The sequence below is a fragment of the Saccopteryx bilineata genome, chromosome 12 (assembly GCF_036850765.1).
Source record: "Saccopteryx bilineata isolate mSacBil1 chromosome 12, mSacBil1_pri_phased_curated, whole genome shotgun sequence".
NCBI lineage: Eukaryota > Metazoa > Chordata > Mammalia > Chiroptera > Emballonuridae > Saccopteryx > Saccopteryx bilineata.
In genome coordinates, this window is record NC_089501.1 from 28,373,279 (window position 1) to 28,396,248 (window position 22,970).

At 40.8% G+C, this 22,970-nt stretch overlaps 1 protein-coding gene across 1 annotated transcript in view; it reads right to left on the reverse strand.

Annotated features, from left to right (window-relative positions):
- STX7 (syntaxin 7) overlaps positions 1-6,048 on the reverse strand; it is a 45,191-nt gene extending 39,143 nt beyond the window's left edge. The window contains exons 1-2 of the mRNA XM_066248041.1: positions 5,926-6,048; positions 1,217-1,367 (exon numbers count right to left, since the gene is read on the reverse strand). Of these exons, the coding sequence (XP_066104138.1) occupies positions 1,217-1,301 (85 nt within the window). The 5' untranslated portion in view covers positions 1,302-1,367; positions 5,926-6,048. The remainder of the gene's footprint in view (positions 1-1,216; positions 1,368-5,925) is intronic.
- Between the last annotated feature and the right edge of the window lie 16,922 nt (positions 6,049-22,970).

Sequence of the window (22,970 nt, forward strand, 5' to 3'; positions counted from 1 at the left end):
CTGAAGAATAAAACTACTAACACTCGGAAAGAGCACTGCTCAGGTAATGCCCAGAGGGCCAAAATTCTGACCGCAAGATGACCAGAATGGTCCAGTTATGCAATGAGCTGTGATGCAAAACAAAACAAAAAATCTATAGGCTCAGTGATTCTTTTAGCCATATATATATCGATAGATAGATAAATAGATAGATAGAGAGATAGATATCTCCTGGGGAATATTAATTTCTTTTTTTGTGTGTGTGTGTGTATATATCTGAAGTTAGAAACGGGGAGGCAGTCAGACAGACTTCTGCATGCGCCTGACCGGGATCTACCCAGCATGCCCACCAGGGGGCAATGCTCAGCCCCTCTTGGGCACTGCTCCATTGCAGCCAGAGCCATTCTAGCACCTGAGAAGGAGGCCATGGAGCTGTCCTCAGAGCCTGGGCCAACTCTGCTCCAATGGAGCCTTGGCTGTGGGAGGGGAAGAGAAAGACAGAGAGGAAGGAGGGGGGGGGGGTGGAGAAGCAGATGGGCGCTTCTCCTGTGTGTCCTGACTGGGAATCAAACCTGGGTCTTCCACATGCCAGGCCAAAGGTCTACCACTGAGCCAACCGGCCAAGGTGGGAGTACTATTAATAATTTCTAAAAAAAATGCCACATTGGATCGGTCTCCTAGTATTCTGTCTTTGACAGACATAGCAAAGGATCTGTGAGGAATCCTGATAGTCTTCTTCTATATCTGCCTCATCAACAAAATGTTCCCTTCTTAGTTCTTCCCTGCTCCTGAATAACACAGCACATGGTCACCCTTTACAAAATCAACCTAAACCAGATCCTGCCAGATTTTTTCTTTTTATAAACATACATTCCTTAAAAACTTGATAGTGCTACCCAGTTCCAAACTGGTGAGATTTCATCAGTGAGTCTCATCAATCTCATTTAGAACCAGATAGTTTTAAAACAAACCTAAGTGTCTACTTCTCTAAATCTTTACTTCATTCATGAAATTATTGTGTGACGTGCCTGAAGCTCTAAAGAAAAATGCAGTTAAGTATTATCTATTGTACATACAATTATTTTTATATCCACTCTAAAGAATTCTCGCCTTTTAAGATCTATTCTTAAAGGAATGCTTCTCCCTCCCTCAATCACTAGTAGTTGCCCTTTTATTAATCTCCACCAAGTTCAGTTAAGAATTGAAAACAGTGAAGGCAGTTTAAAACTCAACTCACAACACTGTGTGATCTTCTGGATGTTGGAAGAGATACGCTGCGCCAGCTGAGTGGGGTCACCACCAGTCCCTGGAGTGTAAGACATGGCTGATTCGCTTAGCAACAAATTTCATCAGATGTTGGTGGGCTACGCAGTTTTCTAAGCAGCCACCTAAATAACATAAAAAAAGTCACATAATTGTATTTTTAAAGTTATTGGCTTCACAAAATGTCAATTTGGGAGATTACAAGTAAAAACCCAATGAACCCAACAGGGTTGAAATCTATCAAACAGACATGTCACATAGTAAAACTCCTATGTCTATAAAAAAAGACAACTGAACTTTAAAGGACAAAGTCAAGTTAAAACATGTTAAAATAAGGTTCATACTGTACATTCTGTTTGAACTTCTCTAATTTCTCTAAAGAAGAGTTACTAAGTCCCTTTTCTGTATATAATTTGAGTTGTCTATATTTTTTTTTCTTTAACTAAACTGTGAGCAAGTATAAGGCAGGGCCCACCTGCTATTTATCTTTCTTTCTACAACATTTCAAATAGTTCCTGGCACAGGCCAGTTATTTAAATATTTATTAAATGGAATACAGACTTCAGGCTTTCCCCAGGAATTCCATTACTATATCTAAGTTAACACACATAGTAACAGCTCAGGAACATATGATTAATGGAGCTCTCATTTTAATGGGGGAAAAAATGTTCTAATTTGAAAGAACAAAGCCAACAAGTGAGGAAAAAAGGAATACCCTGTGAAATCCTCATCACACACACACACACACACCTTCCTGACAGAGCAAGAACAACTCTTCTTCCAGGAGCTAAGCTGGGGCACTGCTACAGTAAGAAGGAAGATGAGCTTTTCTTCTCCTATCCACACCACACCACCCAGACTTTGAAAAGAAAGAACAAAAAGCAGCATCCTGTGTACAGGATGTGCACAACAAAGAAGCTGAATTAGTCCCACACCATCTTTTCACTGAGTGTGCACTGAAAACTGCAGAGCTGTAGGTGGTCAGCAGGTGAGCCGACACTCTGCTACGAGCCTGCCACAGGCCCAGCATTCAGAGAAGCACATGAGAACTGCAAGCCAAACAACAAAGATGAAGCAACAACTTTGTCTTTTTGGAGAAAAAATAAAGTTAATAATGTAAAACAATAAAAGCAATACAAACCATTAAAAGGTCAATAGGGACAGGGACTATGAAAAGGCAACATTATCACACTTATCTGGAGAGAATTCATGATACAGAAGCATAAGATTTGGGTATGTGGGTATGACTGGTATGGAAAACAAAGGCAAAGCAATAAAGCCTGGAGTAGCTAGACTCAGAACATGTGGACAAGGCAAACACACTGTCGTTTACCAAAGGAAGGAGAGGTGCCCAGTCTACTCCAGGGCAGATGATTCATGGCTGGGACAAGTGGGAGACAAGAGCAAAAGAAAAAGAGAGGAATGACCTAACACTGTACCTCTGTGAAAAGAAAAGCATTTCCAATAGACTGACTAAATTCAATTTCAAAATCTCCCCTTTAAAGTAGGTAGCAGCAAATAAAGCTCGTTTTAACACTGAGCAAACTCTGGCCACCCTGAAATTCCTGGGAGCTTTTAAATGCTCTTTATTCTTCACTGATCCACAGGTCCAACTTATCTATCCTGGGCCCTCTGGACCTCACCACGTCCTAGACATAGAACAAACCCAATTTCATAAAAGAGTAAATTAAAACCTCAACGCAGACAGCAGAACCACTGCAGCAGGGAGCAGGAATAAACTTCCTGCCAGAGAGCCTTGAACTTGCGCCTGCAGTGACCTGAAGCTCTGGGTTCCAACAGAACAAGACTGGATCTGGGGATTCAATGAGACTAAGCATCCTATCAACCACCTACTGGACCTCAAAATTCTGCATCTTTTCTTTTTCAGTAAGAACTTTATTGAGATGTAATTCAGATATTAGGTGATTCATCCACTTAAAGTATACAATCCAACAGTGATTTAAGATATTCACAAAATTGTACAACCATCACACATTTAGAACATTTTGTTACTCTAAAAATAAAGCCCATCCCCATAAGCAATCACTCCTCCTTCCTCTCCAACCTTCCCAGCGGTAGGCAACCACTAAGCTAGTTCATATCTTCACAGGTTTGCCCATTCTGTATATTTCATATGAATGGAATTACACAATACGTGTTTTTTGTGACTGGCTTCTTTCTCTCAGCACGCTTCCAAGGTCCATCCATACTGAGGTATGACTTGAACTTCATTTCTTTTATAACCAAATAATATTCCATTACATGGATAGAAACCATTTTCTCCTGGCTTAATGACATCTTTCTTTTGCCTTTGCCTCTACCAACTACAGGTCTAGAAAAACTGGCTCACAGCCAACACGAACACACTGAATGAGGAAGTGTTCCTTTTCCTTATTTATGCACTCTCTTCTAGTCTCTTGTGGGGGAAGGCTCCTCTGTTCCCACACACAAATAACCTATAAAGAAATGAGTCTCACATCCGTGTTTTGCAAGTCATACTCTTAACTCTACTTAGCGTCTACATGTCCTTGAAGACGCAGGATCTCACCAGTTTCCTTTCCACCTGCCAGTGGAACTGGCAACCAGAAATCTCTCACTTGGACAAGACACTAATCATTCAGGGAGGGACAAAGCAAGAGAAATGGTTTGTTTCTTAACTAGCATAAAACACTGGATTTCACTTCACTTCATGTCCCCAAAATGTAAAAATAAATTTGTCAAAATATAGCATTTGACAGAAAAGGCAATGTTTTTTTTTTCATATCTGATCTTAAAGAAAGTAACGACCTAAAACACAAGAAGGGGAGGCATCTTGAAAGGCATTTTAATGTATTTTTTAAAGTCTTTATATAACCAATTAATGAGGGGCAGGAGGTCTATTTTGTAGACTGCTCTATTCTCAGTATTAGCTATATAATAGGTGCTTAATAAATATCAGTAGAATGAGTGAATAAATGTACCTATTTCCTAAGAACACACAACTAGTTTGAGGGTAAATGTCACCTTTACTGAGACACTGAACTCCAGGGCCTTCTTGCAGATTGAGTATCCCGGGCTTATTGCTGCCTTGAGGCCTGTGCTTGGTGCCATTTCCTATCCCTAGAAGGCTGTTTTTCCCATGATCTCCATGTGACTGGTTCCTTTTTTCCCCAAGCACATCTAGTCACATGCTAGGGAAGCCTTTGGTGACCACTCGGATCTGAAGCGAGAAGTCACTTGACCGTACGCTGCCACAATCCATTGACCTCTCTAACTTCCTGCATCACAGTGCTAATCACCATTTTAAATGATCTAGTTAGTGCATTGTTTAATACCTAACCCTACCTCTGGAATAGAAATATGAGGGCTTAACCCCATCCTTTAGTTCAGCTCTTCCATCTGTTAAAACTATTTCATTATTTGTTTAGTTCACAATACCAAGGATTATTTTACACCCTTTCATACACTAAGCTTTCAAATTAAATGGAATCACAGCAAACTTTACTCAGACTTACTGCAAATGCTTTATATATTTTTAAACCACCAGCACTTAGCTAAAGCTTGGTATCCTAAACAAAACTTTTGGTTTGACTTTCTTATCAAGAGCAGCAGAAATAAAAGATCTGAAGAAAGATGACTTAGACCTTAAGCAGTTAATATGGTATCATATTAACTTCTACAGAAACTTTGAAACTACAGCATAATTCTTAACTAGTCACAAGTTTGAGACAAATGTCTCCAAGTGGCCTGCAAAGAAGAGGCTTGTCCACATCACAAGACAGTTCAACACCATTATCAGTTTATGCTCTGGGGAGCCTCAGGCCACCCCAGAAGGAACGACCACCTCCAACATTACTAACAGAACAGCATTTCATAATCATTTCCTTTTCTTCCAAATTCTGTACAAGTTTTAAATTATATATAGTTACAGTCAGGATACTCTGATGGGAATTAAACAAAATTAATATATGGCTTTTGTATAAAGCCAGGCAAATGCAAGAAACTTGAGAGAAAAATACAGCATTTGACCAGAAGAGTAATGTTATTTTTTTTCTTTATACTTTAATTGAAAGTAACAACCTAGAAAACAAGAGAGAGGGGGGCATCTTGAAATGTTTTATGTATTTACGAACTAAGAAGATCAAGAAAAATTAGCTCTAATCAAGCTAAGTAGGAAATCAACCACAATGCGCCTCTGAACAAACGTATATGGCTCCTTTACTATAGCCATATATTTTCAGTTATTCCATATCCAGAAGGAGAACTTTAAGATATGTTTTTTTAATTAATAGGTTAAAAAGAGGAAGAGGTCAGTTCGCGTCCAGATCGCGGCAGAAGCGGCCGCCTGGGCTGGCGGGGCTGGCGTGGCTGGCTCCCGGGCCGGTCCCGCCCTGGTGCGCGCAGCCCTCAGGTGCGCCGGGGCGAGCGCGGCCCGGGGCGGACGGGGGCGGCGGCGAAGCTGCAGGCGCGGGAGTGGCTAGACCGGCCCGGCCGCCTGGCCAGGCCGCCTGATCGCCCACCCGCGCCCGGCCGGGGGTCGTGGGGAGCGGCGGGCCCTCTGGGACCTGGGAAGCACCCGACCGCTGCCTCCCGCGAAGCGTAGGGCAGCCACCTGACAACGCGTATAAACAAGGAGGCGCGGCAGCTGCAGCACATCGCACTCCGGGGCCTGATTACGGATCCCGCTCCCCGTGCTCGTCTTACCCCAACCTCCCCGGCTTCCTTCTCCTTCTCCTTCTCCTTCTCGTCCTCCGGTCACAGGCTCCCACGGCCCCAAGAACCCCCAGCTACAATTATCAGCTGATGGGTGTTGGCAATGGGACGCCCACTGCGCATGCCCGCAGTACAGCCCAGGAAGAAGGCGGGGCTTACTTTCCTCCCATTGGATATTGGGGTTGAGTGACAGCGGCAGTCGTCTCCCGCCCTCTTTGGTTTCAAGCTAAGGAATAGGGGTATCAGCAAAATTGCAAGGGAGGTATTATTCTTTGAGGACTGACAATCAGATGTTGAACTTCTTAGCCTGCATGCAAAAAAGAAAAAAAAAAAAAAAAAGGCAGGAGAAGGAAATGGAGGGCGGCTGTTTTCTCTATCTGGAGAGGCCAGCCTCCCTAAGCTCAGGTTTTCAGCCCGCCTCATCGGCTCATTCCAGTCTGCTTTCCTAACCCTTTACTCTGCAGTAGACGGGTTTCACAATTCCAGCAAAAAATGCAAACGCAAATCAATAATCGTAGCAGGAACAATGAAGGAACAAGTAGCATCACCTCCGTGTGCTCATTAGGTAGGCAAGTCTTTACACCTTACATCTAAGCATCTTTGAAAGGCTGGGCATACTTCGCATGGGGTTTGAAAAAAGCAGAGGCCTGACCTGTGGTGGCGCAGTGGATAAAGCGTCGACCTGGAAATGCTGAGGTCGCCGGTTCGAAACCTGGGCTTGCCTGGTCAAGGCACATATGGGAGTTGATGCTTCCAGCTCCTCCCCCCTGTCTCTCTCTCTCTCTCTCTCTGTCTCTCTCTCTCTCTGTCTCTCTCCCTCTCTAAAATGAATAAATAAAATTAAAAAAAAATTAAAAAAAAAAAGAAAAAAGCAGAGAATCTTCTAATGATAAATATTTAAACATAATGTAATTGTTAGATAAAAGGCATCACTTTCTTTAGATGATTAATTTCACCAAATTATTGCAATAAGAAGATAGATTGGCTTGGCCTTTGCTTATAATGAGGCAATACTATTTTCTGAAAGGATCTTGAGGACATCACAAGTCCAGATGCACTTAAGTAGAAAGAATAAAAAAACTTCAGGGATAAGAAACACAAAATCTCTTCACTTATCTTTTATTTTCTACTTTTGACAAAGAAATGGGAACAAGAAATATTTTCTATTTCTCATCTTTATTGGAGAAAACTACTGTGTGAGCATGATACTAAGCAGCACCTTAGACTCTGTCCCTGCAAAGAGGAGCCGTGAGAGGAAAGAGAGGTGGGCATGCTGGCCAAGCGGAAACACACATCCCACCTAAAGGCACAGCATGAGTCAGCTAGAGTCCATTGTAGACTTTGAGGGATTTGGGCCCAGTATAGTCAAATTATTTGCTTTGTTAAGAAATAAAGGAAATTCAGAATTTTATGTGAAATTTCTCCCTTTTACAATACAGTGTGTCTGTAAAGTCATGGTACACTTTTGACCGGTCACAGGAAAGCAACAAGAGACGACAGAAATGTGAAATCTGCACCAAATAAAAGGAAAACACTCTCAGTTTTCTGTAGGATGATGTGGCAGCATGTGCACACATGCAGATGATGACGTAACAGCGGAGCAGCCCACAGCCATGCCAGTCGAGATGTGGACGGTACAGAGGAAAGTTCAGTGTGTTCTGTAGCTTGCTAAATTCAAATCCGTGACCAAAGTGCAACGTGAATATCGGCGCGTTTTTAACGAAGTACCACCACATAGGAATAACATTACTCGGTGGGATAAGCAGTTGAAGGAAACCTGCAGTTTGGTGGAGAAACCCCGTTCTGGTAGGCCATCAGTCAGTGACGAGTCTGTAGAGGCTACACGGGATAGCTACCTAAGGAGCCCTAAAAAATCTGTGTGAGCCCACACCAAACTGCACTGAATAGGTATGAAACTGGGAGAGTTTTCCTTTAATTTGGTGCAGATTTCACATTTCTATCGTCTTTTGTTGCTTTCCTGTGAACGGTCAAAAGTGCGCCATGACTTTATGGACACACTGTATTTATACATTTTTTCCTTCTTTTTTTCCAAATGAGAGGAGGGGAGATAGACAGATTCCCGCATGCACCCCAACTGTAAGGTCGGTGGATAATGGGGAAAGGTCAGGCCTGCAAACTTTGGCTAGGACGTCCCACAACCAAGCGTGCCAAAAGAAACTTTCCAGGAGCCCTTTGGAAAAAAGTGACCGTCTGCCAGCCAGTGAGATTTTACCACATCATATTAGCTCGACCACCCTAGGAACCCTTTAAATATCTCCCACGGGTCTAATTATTCACACACCCGTCCTTAATCTCTCTGCTGCCTGTTCCACTGCACAGGCCTTTTTCTGGCCAGGGAAACCTCACCTAAAACCTCCATTCCTGATCTTTCCTTCTCTGCGGACTCCCAACTCTCTCCCCCTCCTGCCTGACCCCTGGAGGTGCCCCACTCTCGGGGCCTCTTTCTAGTCCTTCTGCGGACCTCTTTCGCTCGGGTCTCTTCCCTCCGAGAGCACCCTCCCCTCCTTTTGCAAAACCCTGTTTCTTATTCACCACTACCAGTCTCTCATTCTCCTCCCCTGTTGACCAGGGGCCCCTCCTTCTCCATAGTGTTCTTAAACCCCTCCTCCGTCAGGCCATTTTCAGTCTAGCATTGACCCTTACACCAGTTTGCAGGAACCCAAGGCCCAACCCCAATTTTCTTACAAGAAGTTCTGGCCCTGTCCTGCCTTTGGCTCCAGTGTTTCCTGCTGGATCTGGGTGCCAGGCTCCCCACAAGCCCCCCTCCTCTTATTCTCAATCCCCAAACCCCTACCCGGGACCTGTGAATATGGCATTTAAAGTTTTTAATGGTCCCAACTAGTAGAAACAGGCCAAGGCTGTTTGCCAGGCCTGCATACAGCGGAAGGTAATGCTCCAAACCTAGGCTCTTGTGTCAACCCTGAGGCTGACAGAGCAACAGAGGCAAGGCACAGGAAGTGCCCAACCCAAGTCCAAGCCACAAAGAGAAATCCTACCAGCAGCTTGCTTTAAGTGTGGCAAGCAGGATCACTGGTCCCGGCAGGACCCCTGCCCGTGACTGCCCACTGAGCCCTGCCCTGACTGCAAGCACCCCGGTCACTGGTGGAGCAATTGCCCCTTTGGGCAACAGGCTTTTCCTCAGTGCCATTACATGGAGGACAAGCCACCCGAATGAGAGGCCAAGCCAGCTAGGTGAGTGCATTGCTCAAACTTCTAGGACACGGCCTGGACTCGGAGAACCAGAATATGCTGCAACTAGTGGGTAAGTCCATCTCATTTCTTGTGGACACGGGGGCGACTTTCTCTGTTTTGCCAACACACCCTGGACCTCTAGTTCCCTCATGGGTCTCGGTTATGGGAATGGATGGGACCCCTTCCTTTCCCCTTTTTACGCCACTCCTGACATGCAGTTTTGCCTCAAGCTTGCCTCCATACAGGACCACTGGCAGTCGGAACCACTCGACTCCATCCATCTCTGACTCACCAAAAGGCTGGACCCTGCAAATCCCCCTATCACTCCTCTTTTTTTAAAATCCTTACAGGACCACATCCGCGAAGTTTCTCAACTCACAGCCAAACAGATGTTCCTCCTGACACCCCTCAAAGCTACCACCCTCTGATCTCCCCCTCTCCATGATGCCCCTATTCAGCAGAAAGTAGCCAGACAAATAAATGGCACCCTTATTCTATTTAACACAAAAGATCAGAAGGTAAGGTCAGTGGATAATGGGGAAAGGTCAGGCCTGCGAACTTTGGCTAGGACTGCCCACAACCAAGGGTGCCAAAAGAAACTTCCCAGGAGCTCTTTGGAAAAAAGCGACCATCTGCCAGCCAGTGAGATTTCATCACATCATATTAACTCTAGGAATCCTTTAAATATCTCCCACATGGGTCACCACTTGCGACTTCCCTGGCCTCCATCTTTTCTTGGGACCAGGGAACCTCATCAGGTGGAAAGCGCTCTATACTCAATAAAGACTTCATTATTCCACACTTCATGGCTCTGGCCCCTTCCTTCCTTCTCGGCAGGAAAAAATACCTTACACCAACCAGGATTCATCTGGCAATCCCCTCTGAGGCTGATGCTCTACCCATCTATGGCCATGCTTGCAACCCAGCTATTTTTAGAGCCTGCAGTAGAGGCTCCAGGGAACTATCCTCAGCACCTGGCCAATGTGTTCGAATCAATTGAATCCACTGAGTCATGGCTGCTGGAGAGAAAGAAGGAGAGAAAAAAAGAGAGAAGGGAGGAGGAGGGGTAAAGAAGCAGATGGTCGCTTCTGTGTGCCCTGACTGGGAATCGAACTGGGGACATCCTCACGCCAGGTAGACACTCTACTGCTGAGCAAACCAACCAGGGCTGGTAAATTTTTATTAAACATTCTGTGATCAGATAAACTATGTTTCAACTTCTAATAGGCAATGGTGCCAACCATAAAGTCTTAAATCTAGAGAGGCTCTTATAGAAGATCTAAGTCTACTTCCTCATTTTACAGTCTAAGGAAGCTGTAACCCGAAGAAACTTCATCAAGTCACCCAAGTTATTATAAACAGCAGAGGTCCAGATGACCTAATTCAGAATCTTGAATCATTCAGCAAATATTCATTGAAAACCTGTCATATGTCAGGTACTCTGCTGGGTGTCGCAGATAATTAATGTGACTAGTATTTTCCTTTAGGGAGATCGAGGAATGAGATCCTTCCCAGGACATTGTAAAAGGTGCTATGATCAAGATTTATACACAGCACCATGGGATCCCAGAGATGAGGAAGTGATAACAGAATCTTGAAAGACTTGTAAGAGTTCACCAGGAAAACAAAATGGGAGAGGCAAAAGGAAGAGCACATAAAAATTTATAAAACTATCAGCAAATGCAAACTCTTAAGGATCACTATATAAGTTTATTTAGCTAAAGCATAGTGGGTGGGGTGGAGGGCCACGAGACTGAAAAGGCAAGTACCGTTTATATAATGGAAAGCCTCTACATCATGTTAAATGAATATCAAATAGGAGTTCAACTATTATAGGATTCTAAGCAAGGGTGTGATGTGCATATAATTTCATGCAATAAAGGAAACTCTGGAGGAGTGGGGAAAATTAAAAAGAAATAACATTGGAACTGGAGAGAGGGAGATTATGACCATTTAGGAGGCTGCTGAAATAAGAATTTCCCCAATATCACAGATATTGAAGGACTTGCAGTAAGGCAGGGGTCCGGAACCTATGGTTCGCGAACCAAATGTGGCTCTTTTGATGGCTGCATCTAGCTTGCAGACAAATCTTTAATAAAAATAATAATAACGTTAAAAATATAAAACATTCTCATGTATTACAATTCATTCCTTTTCTACCGCTCATGTTCATAGTTGCGGGTAGTTGGAGCCAATCACAGCTGTTCTCTGCGACAACACCAAATGTTTATTGGATAATGTGTAACGTACATGGGTCGTTGTATGGCTCTCACGGAATTACATTTTAAAATATGTGGCGTTCTTGGCTCTCTCAGTCACAAAGGTTCCCGACCCCTGCACTAAGGTAAATGCATTGGAGAATAACGGGAGAGGACTGCTTTGAGAAATACTTAAGAAAACTTGGAAATCAATTAGATATGGAGATTACTCAGACTCTTAGGACATGAGAAATTGAGCTGAACACAATGTGGCTGGGATGTAAAATTGTTAATAAAGTAGCTGCAGTTTGAGGAAGGAGGTGGGTGAAATAAGTAACAAAGTGACAGTAAGTTTAGAGTCAACATGTGCTATCTAGTTTGAGATGTTCCATGTCCTACACATACTTGAAAATGTGAGGTGGAGCTCAGGATAGAGCTGTAGTTAGAACTATGGAAAGAAAGGAGCTCACTAACACAAGGAATAAAATGTTTTGAACTTTCTGTGTTTAAGGAGGACAGAGAAAGAAAAACCCTGAAAAGAATCAATCAGAGAAATAGAAAGTGAACCAGGAAAAGGTAAACTAGAGAATGAAGGAAAATATTTCAGAAAGAGTTAATGATCTGTATCAGTGGTCCCCAACCTTTTTTGGGTCACAGACCAGTTTAATGTCAGAAAATATTTTCATAATCGGCCTTTAGCGTGGCATGGATAAATGTATCATGTGACCAAGACAAGCGTCAAGAGTGAGTCTTAGACAGATGTAACAGAGGGAATCTGGTCATTTTTAAAAAATAAAACATCATTCAGACTTAAATATAAATAAAACGGAAATAATGTAAGTTATTTATTCTTTCTCTGCAGACCGGTACCAAATGGCCCACGGACCAGTACTGGTCTGTGGCCTGGGGGTTGGGGACCACTGATCTATATTACATGTTGCAGGAAACTCAAGTAAATTAAGAACTGAAACTTATGCATTGGACTTGAGAATTAAGAAGTGGTCATGAAAAAGAAGGATATCTTACATTTTGTGACAACATGGATGGACATGGAAACTATTATGTTAAAGTGAAATATGCCAGGCAAAAAAAGAAAGAAAAAATTTTAAAAAAAGAAAAATACAATATGACCTCACTCATCTGAGGAATACAATGAACAATGTGAACTGAGGAACAGAATTGAGACAGAGGAGAGATCAAAAGGACCAGAGGAAAAGAGAACAGAGAGAGAGGGGATGATAGGATGGGATAAACCTGAAGGGAAGGGGGGAGGACGCTATGGGAGGGGGGCTAGGGAAATGTTGAGGGGAATACGGGGGAGGGGGGATGCATTCGGGGAGACCCTAGAATCTATGTAAACACAATAAATTAAAATCAATTAAGAAAAAAGAAGTGGTCAGTGAATTTAGGAAGAGGCATTTCAATCATTCAAGGAACTATCACAGAAAAATTTATATCTGCACAAGTGCCGGTGTATTCTCCAAACATCCGTTCATCCTTTGATAGAACCTTGAGGGGAAGCACAGTGCAGGTGAGGGTACATAACCTCTCCGTGCTATCCTGCTCCTTACCCACCGAATCAGAACCAAAGCACAGCTGTCTGACTCTTCCTCTTGGATTCCTTCCAATTCCTCATGTTTTAAAATATGCTGTGAGATGACGTCAGAGTAATGGCGGGGTAGGAAGCGATACCGATAATTCTCCCCCAAAACTCAACAAGATCTTCAACCAGAAACAGAAAAACCTATACTTGGAGCTTCCAGATGCTTCGCAATACACCCAAAGGTATGATTGAGTGAAAAATTGGCTAAATATATAACCAAAGCCCGAAGGAAATAGGGAGTAAGAAATGCTCCTCCTTCCTCACTAACCTAAACAGGGCGGCTTTCTCTGGTAACTGTGAATATAGAAACTGAGGCGGGCAAAGGGGGTGAATAGATCCAGGCTGCCGCAGCACAAACGGCCGAACCAGGCTGTGGCACAGAGATCCAAGCCGAGGAAAATCTGATCCTGTGGCAACCCGGGCAATACAAGCTAACACTTGCGCCAAACCCAAACAAAGAAAGAAAAGCAGAGCGGCCATTTTACCCGGTCTCCTGGTCGGTGCGCAGTTAGTGGGCGAGAATTTCTTCCTGGGAAAGCCACGCACGGGAGGGAGTGAGAACTAATTCCAACGGTGGAGATTTTCCGTGCTGGAGGGTGTTTCACTCAGAGGGAACCGCGGCCAGCCTCATATCCTGGTGTGCGCGCGCAGATAAGGAGTGAGCGATTCCTCCGAGTGCCTCGGCAGTGCGTGTTATCGCACAGAGGGGCAGAGTCAGGGGCCTTTGTGTGGGCCAAAGCGGAATCTCGAGCCGCCCCAGTGCCTTGCAAAAGCCGCGCACGGGGACGGAGTGAGACTCAATTCCAACGCTACAACTTTTCCCTGCGGTTGGGGGTTTCACTCAGACCGTGAGACTGCTGGCCAGATATCCTGGTCGCAGACAGTGAGTGAGAGTTTCCTCCAAGCGCCCTGGAAGTGGGCGCCCGCTTCTGTTTCTGGACAGAGTGGCAGAGCCAGAGGTCTTTGAGTGGGCGGAAAGCCCGCCTGATTATGCTAGCAGCTCTGACTGACTGAGCCTTACCCAGAGCCCTGTGCTGAGTGGAAATAGAGTGGGGAGTTGCCAGCTCTTTGAGCCTCTTACTATCCAGGCAGAGGCAGCAGCAACCCCATAGCTGGATTATCAGGCTACTAATTAAGGAAGGAAAGACTAGGAGAAAGGCTCCAGGAACACGGACTCTCTCACTGTCGGAACCTATAAATGCTATTGAGCTTCGACTGCCAACGAGACTAAAACACAATACATGACATTGCCATAGAGACTTATCAACTGCAAACCTCTACCTGAGCGTGCCAAAGGGGCAGAACCCGGGGTACAGAGTCACCAACCAGGAAGAGGGACAGAAAAGAAAAAGCAAGAAGATAACCTCTCAAAATCAAGAATAATCTGCAGACTTTATAACCTATCCCATTTTATTATATTTGTTCGTTTGTTTCTCTTATCTTCATTCTTGATACTTTTTTTTCCTCCTCCAATTTGGCCGATTAACTCTCTACCGGTCTTACTCTCTCGTCTCCTTGAACTACACTACCCATAAGTGTTACATCTCCCATTATCTTTTCTCTTCTCTTCCTTTCTCTCTATGAGGGTTGCACTCCAGAACCCTTAACTCTCTCTCTCTCTCTCCTTTCTTTTTTCTTCTTTTAGTGGTTACCTCTTTTTTTCTCTCTCTTTCTTTTCTCCCTCTATATTAGTTTCTTCCTTTCTCCTTTACATCTCCTCTCATTCAAACCTCAATAACAAACAAATTATCTTATCTGGGACTCAAACCTATGTTTGTGGCATTTTGGGGGGTTTTTACTTCACCTTTTTAACTCACTAGCAGTGCTCTCATCCCTGGCTCTCCATATTATCTAGTTCTTGTTCCACTAAATACAATAGTAATTTTTTAATTTGTCCCCCCATTTTTCCATTTTCCTCTTATTCCTCTCATCATAACTCTTAGACAACCAACACCTAAAAGCAAATCATTTCATTCTTGTCCCAAATTTTTTCCTTATTTGCTTTTTGTGGGTCCATACGCTCTTTTTTTTTCTTTTTTCTATCCTTTTTTTTTTTTTTTTTGCCCCTTTATTACTTTTCCCCAATTCAGGCCCTCCATCACAGGCATTGTTTGTTATAATTCACAGTCCACCACAAGATTTTCTCAAAAAAGAGGGGAGAGGAGAGGAGAGGAAAAAAGGAGGGGGGGGAATAATTTCCTTTTTTTTAATTTTTATTTTATTTTTCTTTATTTCATTATTAATTTTTTTTAAAAAAAAACAACTCTTTTCGATTTTTTATTTTTTTTATTGTTATTTTTTTTAACTTTTTATTCTTTATTAAATCTCATTAATACTATCAACAAAACCACCCTCAGATGCCATTAAGGAAGAGAAAATCGAATATCATGGATACAAAAGAAAGAGGTAACACAGCTAGATGAGGAAAAATCTATGGAGAAAAAATTTAATATATTGGAAACCTTGGAGCTAAATGACAGAGAATTCAAGATAGAAATACTAAAAATCCTCCGAGATATACAAGAAAACACAGAAAGGCAATTTAGGGAGCTCAGAAAACAACTCAATGAACACAAAGAATATATGTCCAAGGAAATTGAAACTATAAAAACAAATCAAACAGAGATGAAAAACTCAATTCACGAGCTGAAAAACGAAATAACAAGCTTAGCTAATAGAATAGGTCAGATAGAAGAGAGGATTAGTGAAATAGAAGACAAGCAACTTGAGGCACAACAGAGAGAAGAAGAAAGAGACTCAAAAATTAAAAAAAAATGAGATAGCCCTACAAGAATTATCTGACTCCATCAAAAAGAATAACATAAGAATAATAGGTATATCAGAGGGAGAAGAGAGAGAAAATGGAATGGAGAACATACTCAAACAAATAATAGATGAGAACTTCCCAAGCCTGTGGAAAGAACTAAAGCCTCAAGTTCAAGAAGCAAACAGAACTCCGAGTTTTCTTAACCCCAACAAACCTACTCCAAGGCATATCATAATGAAATTGACACAAACCAACAGCAAAGAAAAAATTCTCAAGGCAGCCAGGGAAAAGAAGAATACAACATATAAAGGAAGGCCCATTAGATTATCATCAGATTTCTCAGCAGAAACTCTACAAGCTAGAAGAGAGTGGACCCCAATATTTAAAGTCCTGAAAGAGAGGAACTTTCAGCCACGAATACTATACCCATCAAAACTATCCTTCAAATACGAAGGAGAAATAAAAACATTCACAGATACAGAAAAGATGAGGGAATTTATCATCAGAAAACCCCCACTCCAGGAATTACTAAAGGGGGTTCTCCAATCAGATACAAAGAACAAAAAAAAACAGAGCCACAAGTAAAAGCTCCAAGAAGAACACAATAAAACCAAATTTAAACTGTGACAACAACAAAAAGAAAGAGGGGGAGAAGATGGAGATTAACAGTAGCAAAGGACGATGGAGTGCAAAAGTACTCACAAAATAGTTCGCTACAATGAACAGGGTAGGGACCCTTTTCATTACTCAAAGGTAACCACCATTGAAAAAACCACCACAGAAGCACATGAGATAAAAAAGATAGCAACAGAGGAAAGATGTATGGAATACAACCAAATAAAAACAAAAGATAGAAAAACGAAAGAGAAGGATCAAACAAGACACAAAACCAACAGAAAGCAATCTATAAAATGGCAATAGGGAACTCACAAGTATCAATAATTACACTAAATGTAAACGGATTAAACTCACCAATAAAAAGGCACAGAGTAGCAGAATGGATTAAAAAAGAAAATCCAACTGTATGCTGCCTACAGGAAACTCATCTAAGTAACAAGGATAAAAACAAATTCAAAGTGAAAGGCTGGAAAACAATACTCCAAGCAAATAACATCCAAAAAAAAGCAGGTGTAGCAATACTCATATTGGATAATGCTGACTACAAGACAGGAAAAGTACTCAGAGACAAAAATGGCCATTTCATAATGGCTAAGGGGACACTGAATCAAGAAGACATAACAATTCTTAATATATATGCACCAAACCAAGGAGCACCAAAATATATAAGACAGCTACTTATTGATCTTAAAACAAAAACTGACAAAAATATAATCATACTTGAAGACCTCAATACACCGCTGACGGCTCTAGATCGGTCATCCAAACAGAGAATCAACAAAGACATAGTGGCCTTAAACAAAACACTAGAGCACCTGGATATGATAGACATCTACAGGACATTTCATCCCAAAGTGACTGAGTATATATTTTTCTCCAGTGTACATGGATCATTCTCAAGAATTGACCATATGTTGGGCCACAAAAACAACATCAGCAAATTCAGAAAAATTGAAGTTGTACCAAGCATATTTTCTGATCATAAAGCCTTGAAACTAGAATTCAACTGCAAAAAAGAGGAAAAAAATCCCACAAAAATGTGGAAACTAAACAACATACTTTTAAAAAATGAATGGGTCAAAGAAGAAATAAGTGCAGAGATCAAAAGATATATACAGACTAATGAAAATGACAATACGACATATCAGAATCTATGGGATGCAGCAAAAGCAGTGATAAGAGGGAAGTTCATATCGCTTCAGGCATATATGAACAAACAAGAGAGAGCCCAAGTGAACCACTTAACTTCCCACCTTAAGGAACTAGAAAAAGAAGAACAAAGACAACCCAAAACCAGCCGAAGAAAGGAGATAATAAAAATCACAGCAGAAATAAATGAATTAGAGAACAGAAAAACTATAGAAAAAATTAATAGAACAAGGAGCTGGTTCTTTGAAAAGATCAACAAAATTGACAAACCCTTGGCAAGACTTACCAAGGAAAAAAGAGAAAGAACTCATATAAACAAAATCCAAAATGAAAGAGGAGAAATCACCACGGACACCGTAGATATACAAAGAATTATTGTAGAATACTATGAAAAACTTTATGCCACTAAATTCAACAACCTAGAAGAAATGGATAAATTCCTAGAACAATACAACCTTCCTAGACTGAGTCAAGAAGAAGCAGAAAGCCTAAACATACCTATCAGTAGAGAAGAAATAGAAAAAACCATTAAAAACCTCCCCAAAAATAAAAGTCCAGGCCCTGACGGCTATACCAGCGAATTTTATCAAACATTCAAAGAAGACTTGGTTCCTATTCTACTCAAAGTCTTCCAAAAAATTGAAGAAGAAGCAATACTTCCAAACACATTTTATGAGGCCAACATAACCCTCATACCAAAACCAGGCAAGGATGGCACAAAAAAAGAAAACTACAGAGCAATATCTCTAATGAATACAGATGCTAAAATACTAAACAAAATACTAGCAAATCGAATACAACAACATATTAAAAAAATAATACATCATGATCAAGTGGGATTCATCCCAGAATCTCAAGGATGGTTCAACATACGTAAAACGGTTAATGTAATACACCATATCAACAAAACAAAGAACAAAAACCACATGATCTTATCAATAGATGCAGAAAAGGCTTTCGATAAAATACAACACAATTTTATGTTTAAGACTCTCAACAAAATGGGTATAGAAGGAAAATATCTCAACATGATAAAGGCCATATATGATAAACCATCAGCTAACATCATATTAAATGGCACTAAACTGAAGGCTTTCCCCCTTAAATCAGGAACAAGACAGGGTTGTCCACTCTCTCCACTCTTATTTAATGTGGTACTAGAGGTTCTAGCCAGAGCAATCAGACAAGACAAAGAAATAAAAGGCATCCATATCGGAAAAGAAGAAGTAAAGGTATCACTTTTTGCAGATGATATGATCCTATACATCGAAAACCCCACAGAATCCACAAAAAGACTACTAGAAACAATAAGCCAATACAGTAAGGTCGCAGGATACAAAATTAACATACAGAAGTCAATAGCCTTTCTATATGCCAACAATGAAACAACTGAGAAGGAACTCAAAAGAATAATCCCCTTCACGATTGCAACAAAAAAAATAAAATACTTAGGAATAAACATAACAAAGAATGTAAAGGACTTATATAATGAAAACTATAAACCATTGTTAAGGGAAATTGAAAAAGATATAATGAGATGGAAGAATATACCTTGTTCTTGGCTAGGAAGAATAAATATAATCAAGATGGCTATATTACCCAAAGCAATATACAAATTTAATGCAATTCCCATCAAACTTCCAATGACATTTTTTAAAGAAATAGAGCAAAAAATCATCAGATTTATATGGAACTATAAAAACTCCGAATAGCCAAAGCAATCCTAAAGAAAAAGAATGAAGCTGGGGGCATAACAATACTTGACTTCAAACTCTATTATAGGGCCACGACAATCAAAACAGCATGGTATTGGCAGAAAAATAGACACTCAGACCAATGGAACAGAATAGAAAGTCCAGAAATAAAACCACATATATATAGTCAAATAATTTTTGATAAAGGGGCCAACAACACACAATGGAGAAAAGAAAGCCTCTTCAATAAATGGTGCTGGGAAAACTGGAAAGCCACATGCAAAAGAATAAAACTGGACTACAGTTTGTCCCCCTGTACAAAAATTAACTCAAAATGGATCAAAGATCTAAACATAAGACCTGAAACAATTAAGTACATAGAAGAAGACATAGGTACTCAACTCATGGACCTGGGTTTTAAAGAGCATTTTATGAATTTGACTCCAATGGCAAGAGAAGTGAAGATAAAAATTAATGAATGGGACTACATCAGACTAAGAAGTTTTTGCTCAGCAAGAGAAACTGATAACAAAATAAACAGAAAGCCAACTAAATGGGAAATGATATTTTCAAACAACAGCTCAGATAAGGGCTTAATATCCAAAATATACAAAGAACTCATAAAACTCAACAACAAACAAACAAACAATCCAATAAAAAAATGAGAAAAGGATATGAATAGACACTTCTCCCAGGAAGAAATACAAATGGCCAACAGATATATGAAAAGATGCTCATCTTCTTTAGCTATTAGAGAAATGCAAATCAAAATGGCAATGAGATACCACCTCACACCTGTTCGATTAGCTGTTATTAGCAAGTCAGGTAATAGCAAATGTTGGAGAGGCTGTGGAGAAAAAGGAACCCTCATACACTGTTGGTGGGAATGTAAAGTAGTACAACCATTATGGAAGAAAGTATGGTGGTTCCTCAAAAAACTGAAAATAGAACTTCCTTATGACCCAGCAATCCCTCTACTGGGTATGTATCCCAAAAACTCAGAAACATTGATACGTAAAGACACATGCAGCCCCATGTTTATTGCAGCATTGTTCACAGTGGCCAGGACATGGAAACAACCAAAAAGCCCATCAATAGATGACTGGATAAAGAAGATGTGGCACATATACACTATGGAATACTACTCAGCCATAAGAAATGATGACATCGGAACATTTACAGCAAAATGGTGGGATCTTGATAACATGATACGAAGCGAAATAAGTAAATCAGAAAAAAACAGGAACTGTATTATTCCATACGTAGGTGGGACATAATAGTGAAACTAAGAGACATTGATAAGAGTGTGGTGGTTACAGGGGGGAGGGGGGAATGGGAGAGGGAAAGGGGGAGGGGGAGGCGCACAGAGAGAACAAGATAGAGGGTGACGGAGGACAATCTGACTTTGGGTGGTGGGTATGCAACATAATTGAACGACAAGATAACCTGGACTTGTTATCTTTGAATATATGTATCCTGATTTATTGATGTCACCCCATTAAAAAAATAAAATTATAAAAAAAAAAATAATATGCTGTGAGAAGATTCCTTCCCAGTCTTTTGAAAACTAAGAATAAGGTTTCATCCCATGCCCTGGCCGGATAGCGAGGTTGGTTAGAGCGTCATCCCAAAGCGCAGAGATTGCCGGTTTGATCCTGCTCAGGGCACATACAGGAAGAGATGTTTCTGTGTGTGTGTGTCTCTCTCTCCCTTAATTTTAAAACTAAAATAATTTTTAAAAATTTAAAATTAAAAAAATTTTTTAAACATCACTAAAATGTTATTAATTTGAGTCTACATGAAAAGAATATGTACGGTTTAAGTGAGCCTGCAAAACTTAGAGGCGTGGAGGCTAAAGGAGTTCCTGACATTTGTCACATACCATCCGACAACTGATTGCTACTTAGTGAAATTCAGCCAAGTGCCTTGAAGCAACTAGGACTCGAAAACTCTGGTGATTCGACAATTGATTAATTCCCATCCCCCTACCCCCCTGACAAATTCTGTACGTTTGAGGGAGATATCTATGTCTCAAGACTTGTCATTTAGATTCTTCAAAGCTAGTCATTTTGGGGATCAATTAGATGAAAGTAAGTTCTTGAGTAGGAATTATCTGCATATTTATTATGTTCTTATTAAAATAAATACCGCCTCTGCCCTGTGGGGTGGGATGCTCTCCGCTGCTCTATCTCCAGTGTTTAGAGTAGCAGTTCTAGTGGATGGAAGGAGATATTGTTTGTTTATTTAATCATCCCTGAACTAAAAATATGTTTTAATGACCACCATGTAATCTTATGGGAGAGCCAGAGAAGTAAAAGACACAAGAAAATATAGCAAAACAAGGAATTGATTGATAAAGGACAGGTACAGGTTGACTTGTGAAAGTTTGTTTTTGATTGATGATACAAAATCAGAGCTGTTTTAAGAAATCTGTGCTAGATTAAAAGGCAGCTTAAATAAATATCTAGCAAATAAGAGTTTGTTTTCTTGAGCCTATTTTTTAAGCACCTCGCAGCTCACTCTGAAGTCTGCTTGTTTTCTAAAACCCTACAAGTGTCTAGTAATATGCCAAGCACAGACCAGATGTTGCTCTGAGCTTTTCAACATTGAAGGTAAGAAATAGGCATCCCCTAGAAATCTAACATGGACAATTATAACATGATGACTGGCATGTTCATTCTAATTTTACCTCCTAAATATGTTTATATGTGCCTTATTCTCCCTGCCCCTCACTGTCTGCATCCCAATCCACTGCAGTACTCTCCTCACTGACATCTCTACCTTTAGTTCTACTCAACTTTGTTATCCTCAAAGCCACCACTTTAAAGTATTTGAAATATATGAAAACTTCACTCCAGACTTTATGCTACCCCTGTGGTTGCAAGATACACCCAATTATACTCCTTAAAAATTAGAGTGTGTGGGTTGAGCAGGGTGTGTGTAAGTTAGAAGAAGGAAGCAGAGAAGGGTATTTTTGTAGAAAGGTCTGGGAAACCGTGGTATAATATATTCTTAAAGACTCATAATCACTTGTGTAAGTTAAAAGCTTTGAGAAGTAAAGAAACAAGTGTAACTTTTTTTTAACCCAGTATTTTCTGAATATATTTGACCATACGATGCTTTTATACTTAATGATGGCAAGGACCTTAAAAATATGTGTTATAGGAAACATAGCTCTCCAAATCAAGTCTTAACTTTCTCATATAAATAAGGTGATTATATTGATATATCCAGTTAGCCTAGGGCAGTCCCAGGTGTGGCATGATGACCGGGTGCTCCGGTCTGCTGAGCACCCACTTTCATCCTCAGAAGTGTCCCAGTTCAGATGCTGTATCATATGGTCACCTTATATATGAGGACCTACATGATCTGGAGCCTATCTTTCCCTGCATCAAAATCCATGCTCTGGAATAGAGGGTGGATCAAGGTAGGTTTATAGTTGCTCATACTGAATATAATACAATAATTAGTAAATAATGATACAAAAATAAACTGTTCTGCACACTCGCAACTGTAAACCTATTTTGCCCCACTCTGCACATTAGCTGAAAGAACTTCTCCATTTGTTTTCACTCCCACCTCCCTCCCACCAGCTTGCTAACCACACACCAGGGATTTTCTTCTTTCTGTGTTTTCTTCATGTGGTTTTCTTTATCTAAAATATGTCCTCTCTTTCTCCTCATTTTTAAAATAAACTCTTTATTTTAGAATAACTATAGACTTATAGAAAGGTTGCAAAGGTAATACAGGGTTCCCATATACACTTCACCCAGATTCCCTTAATATTAACATCT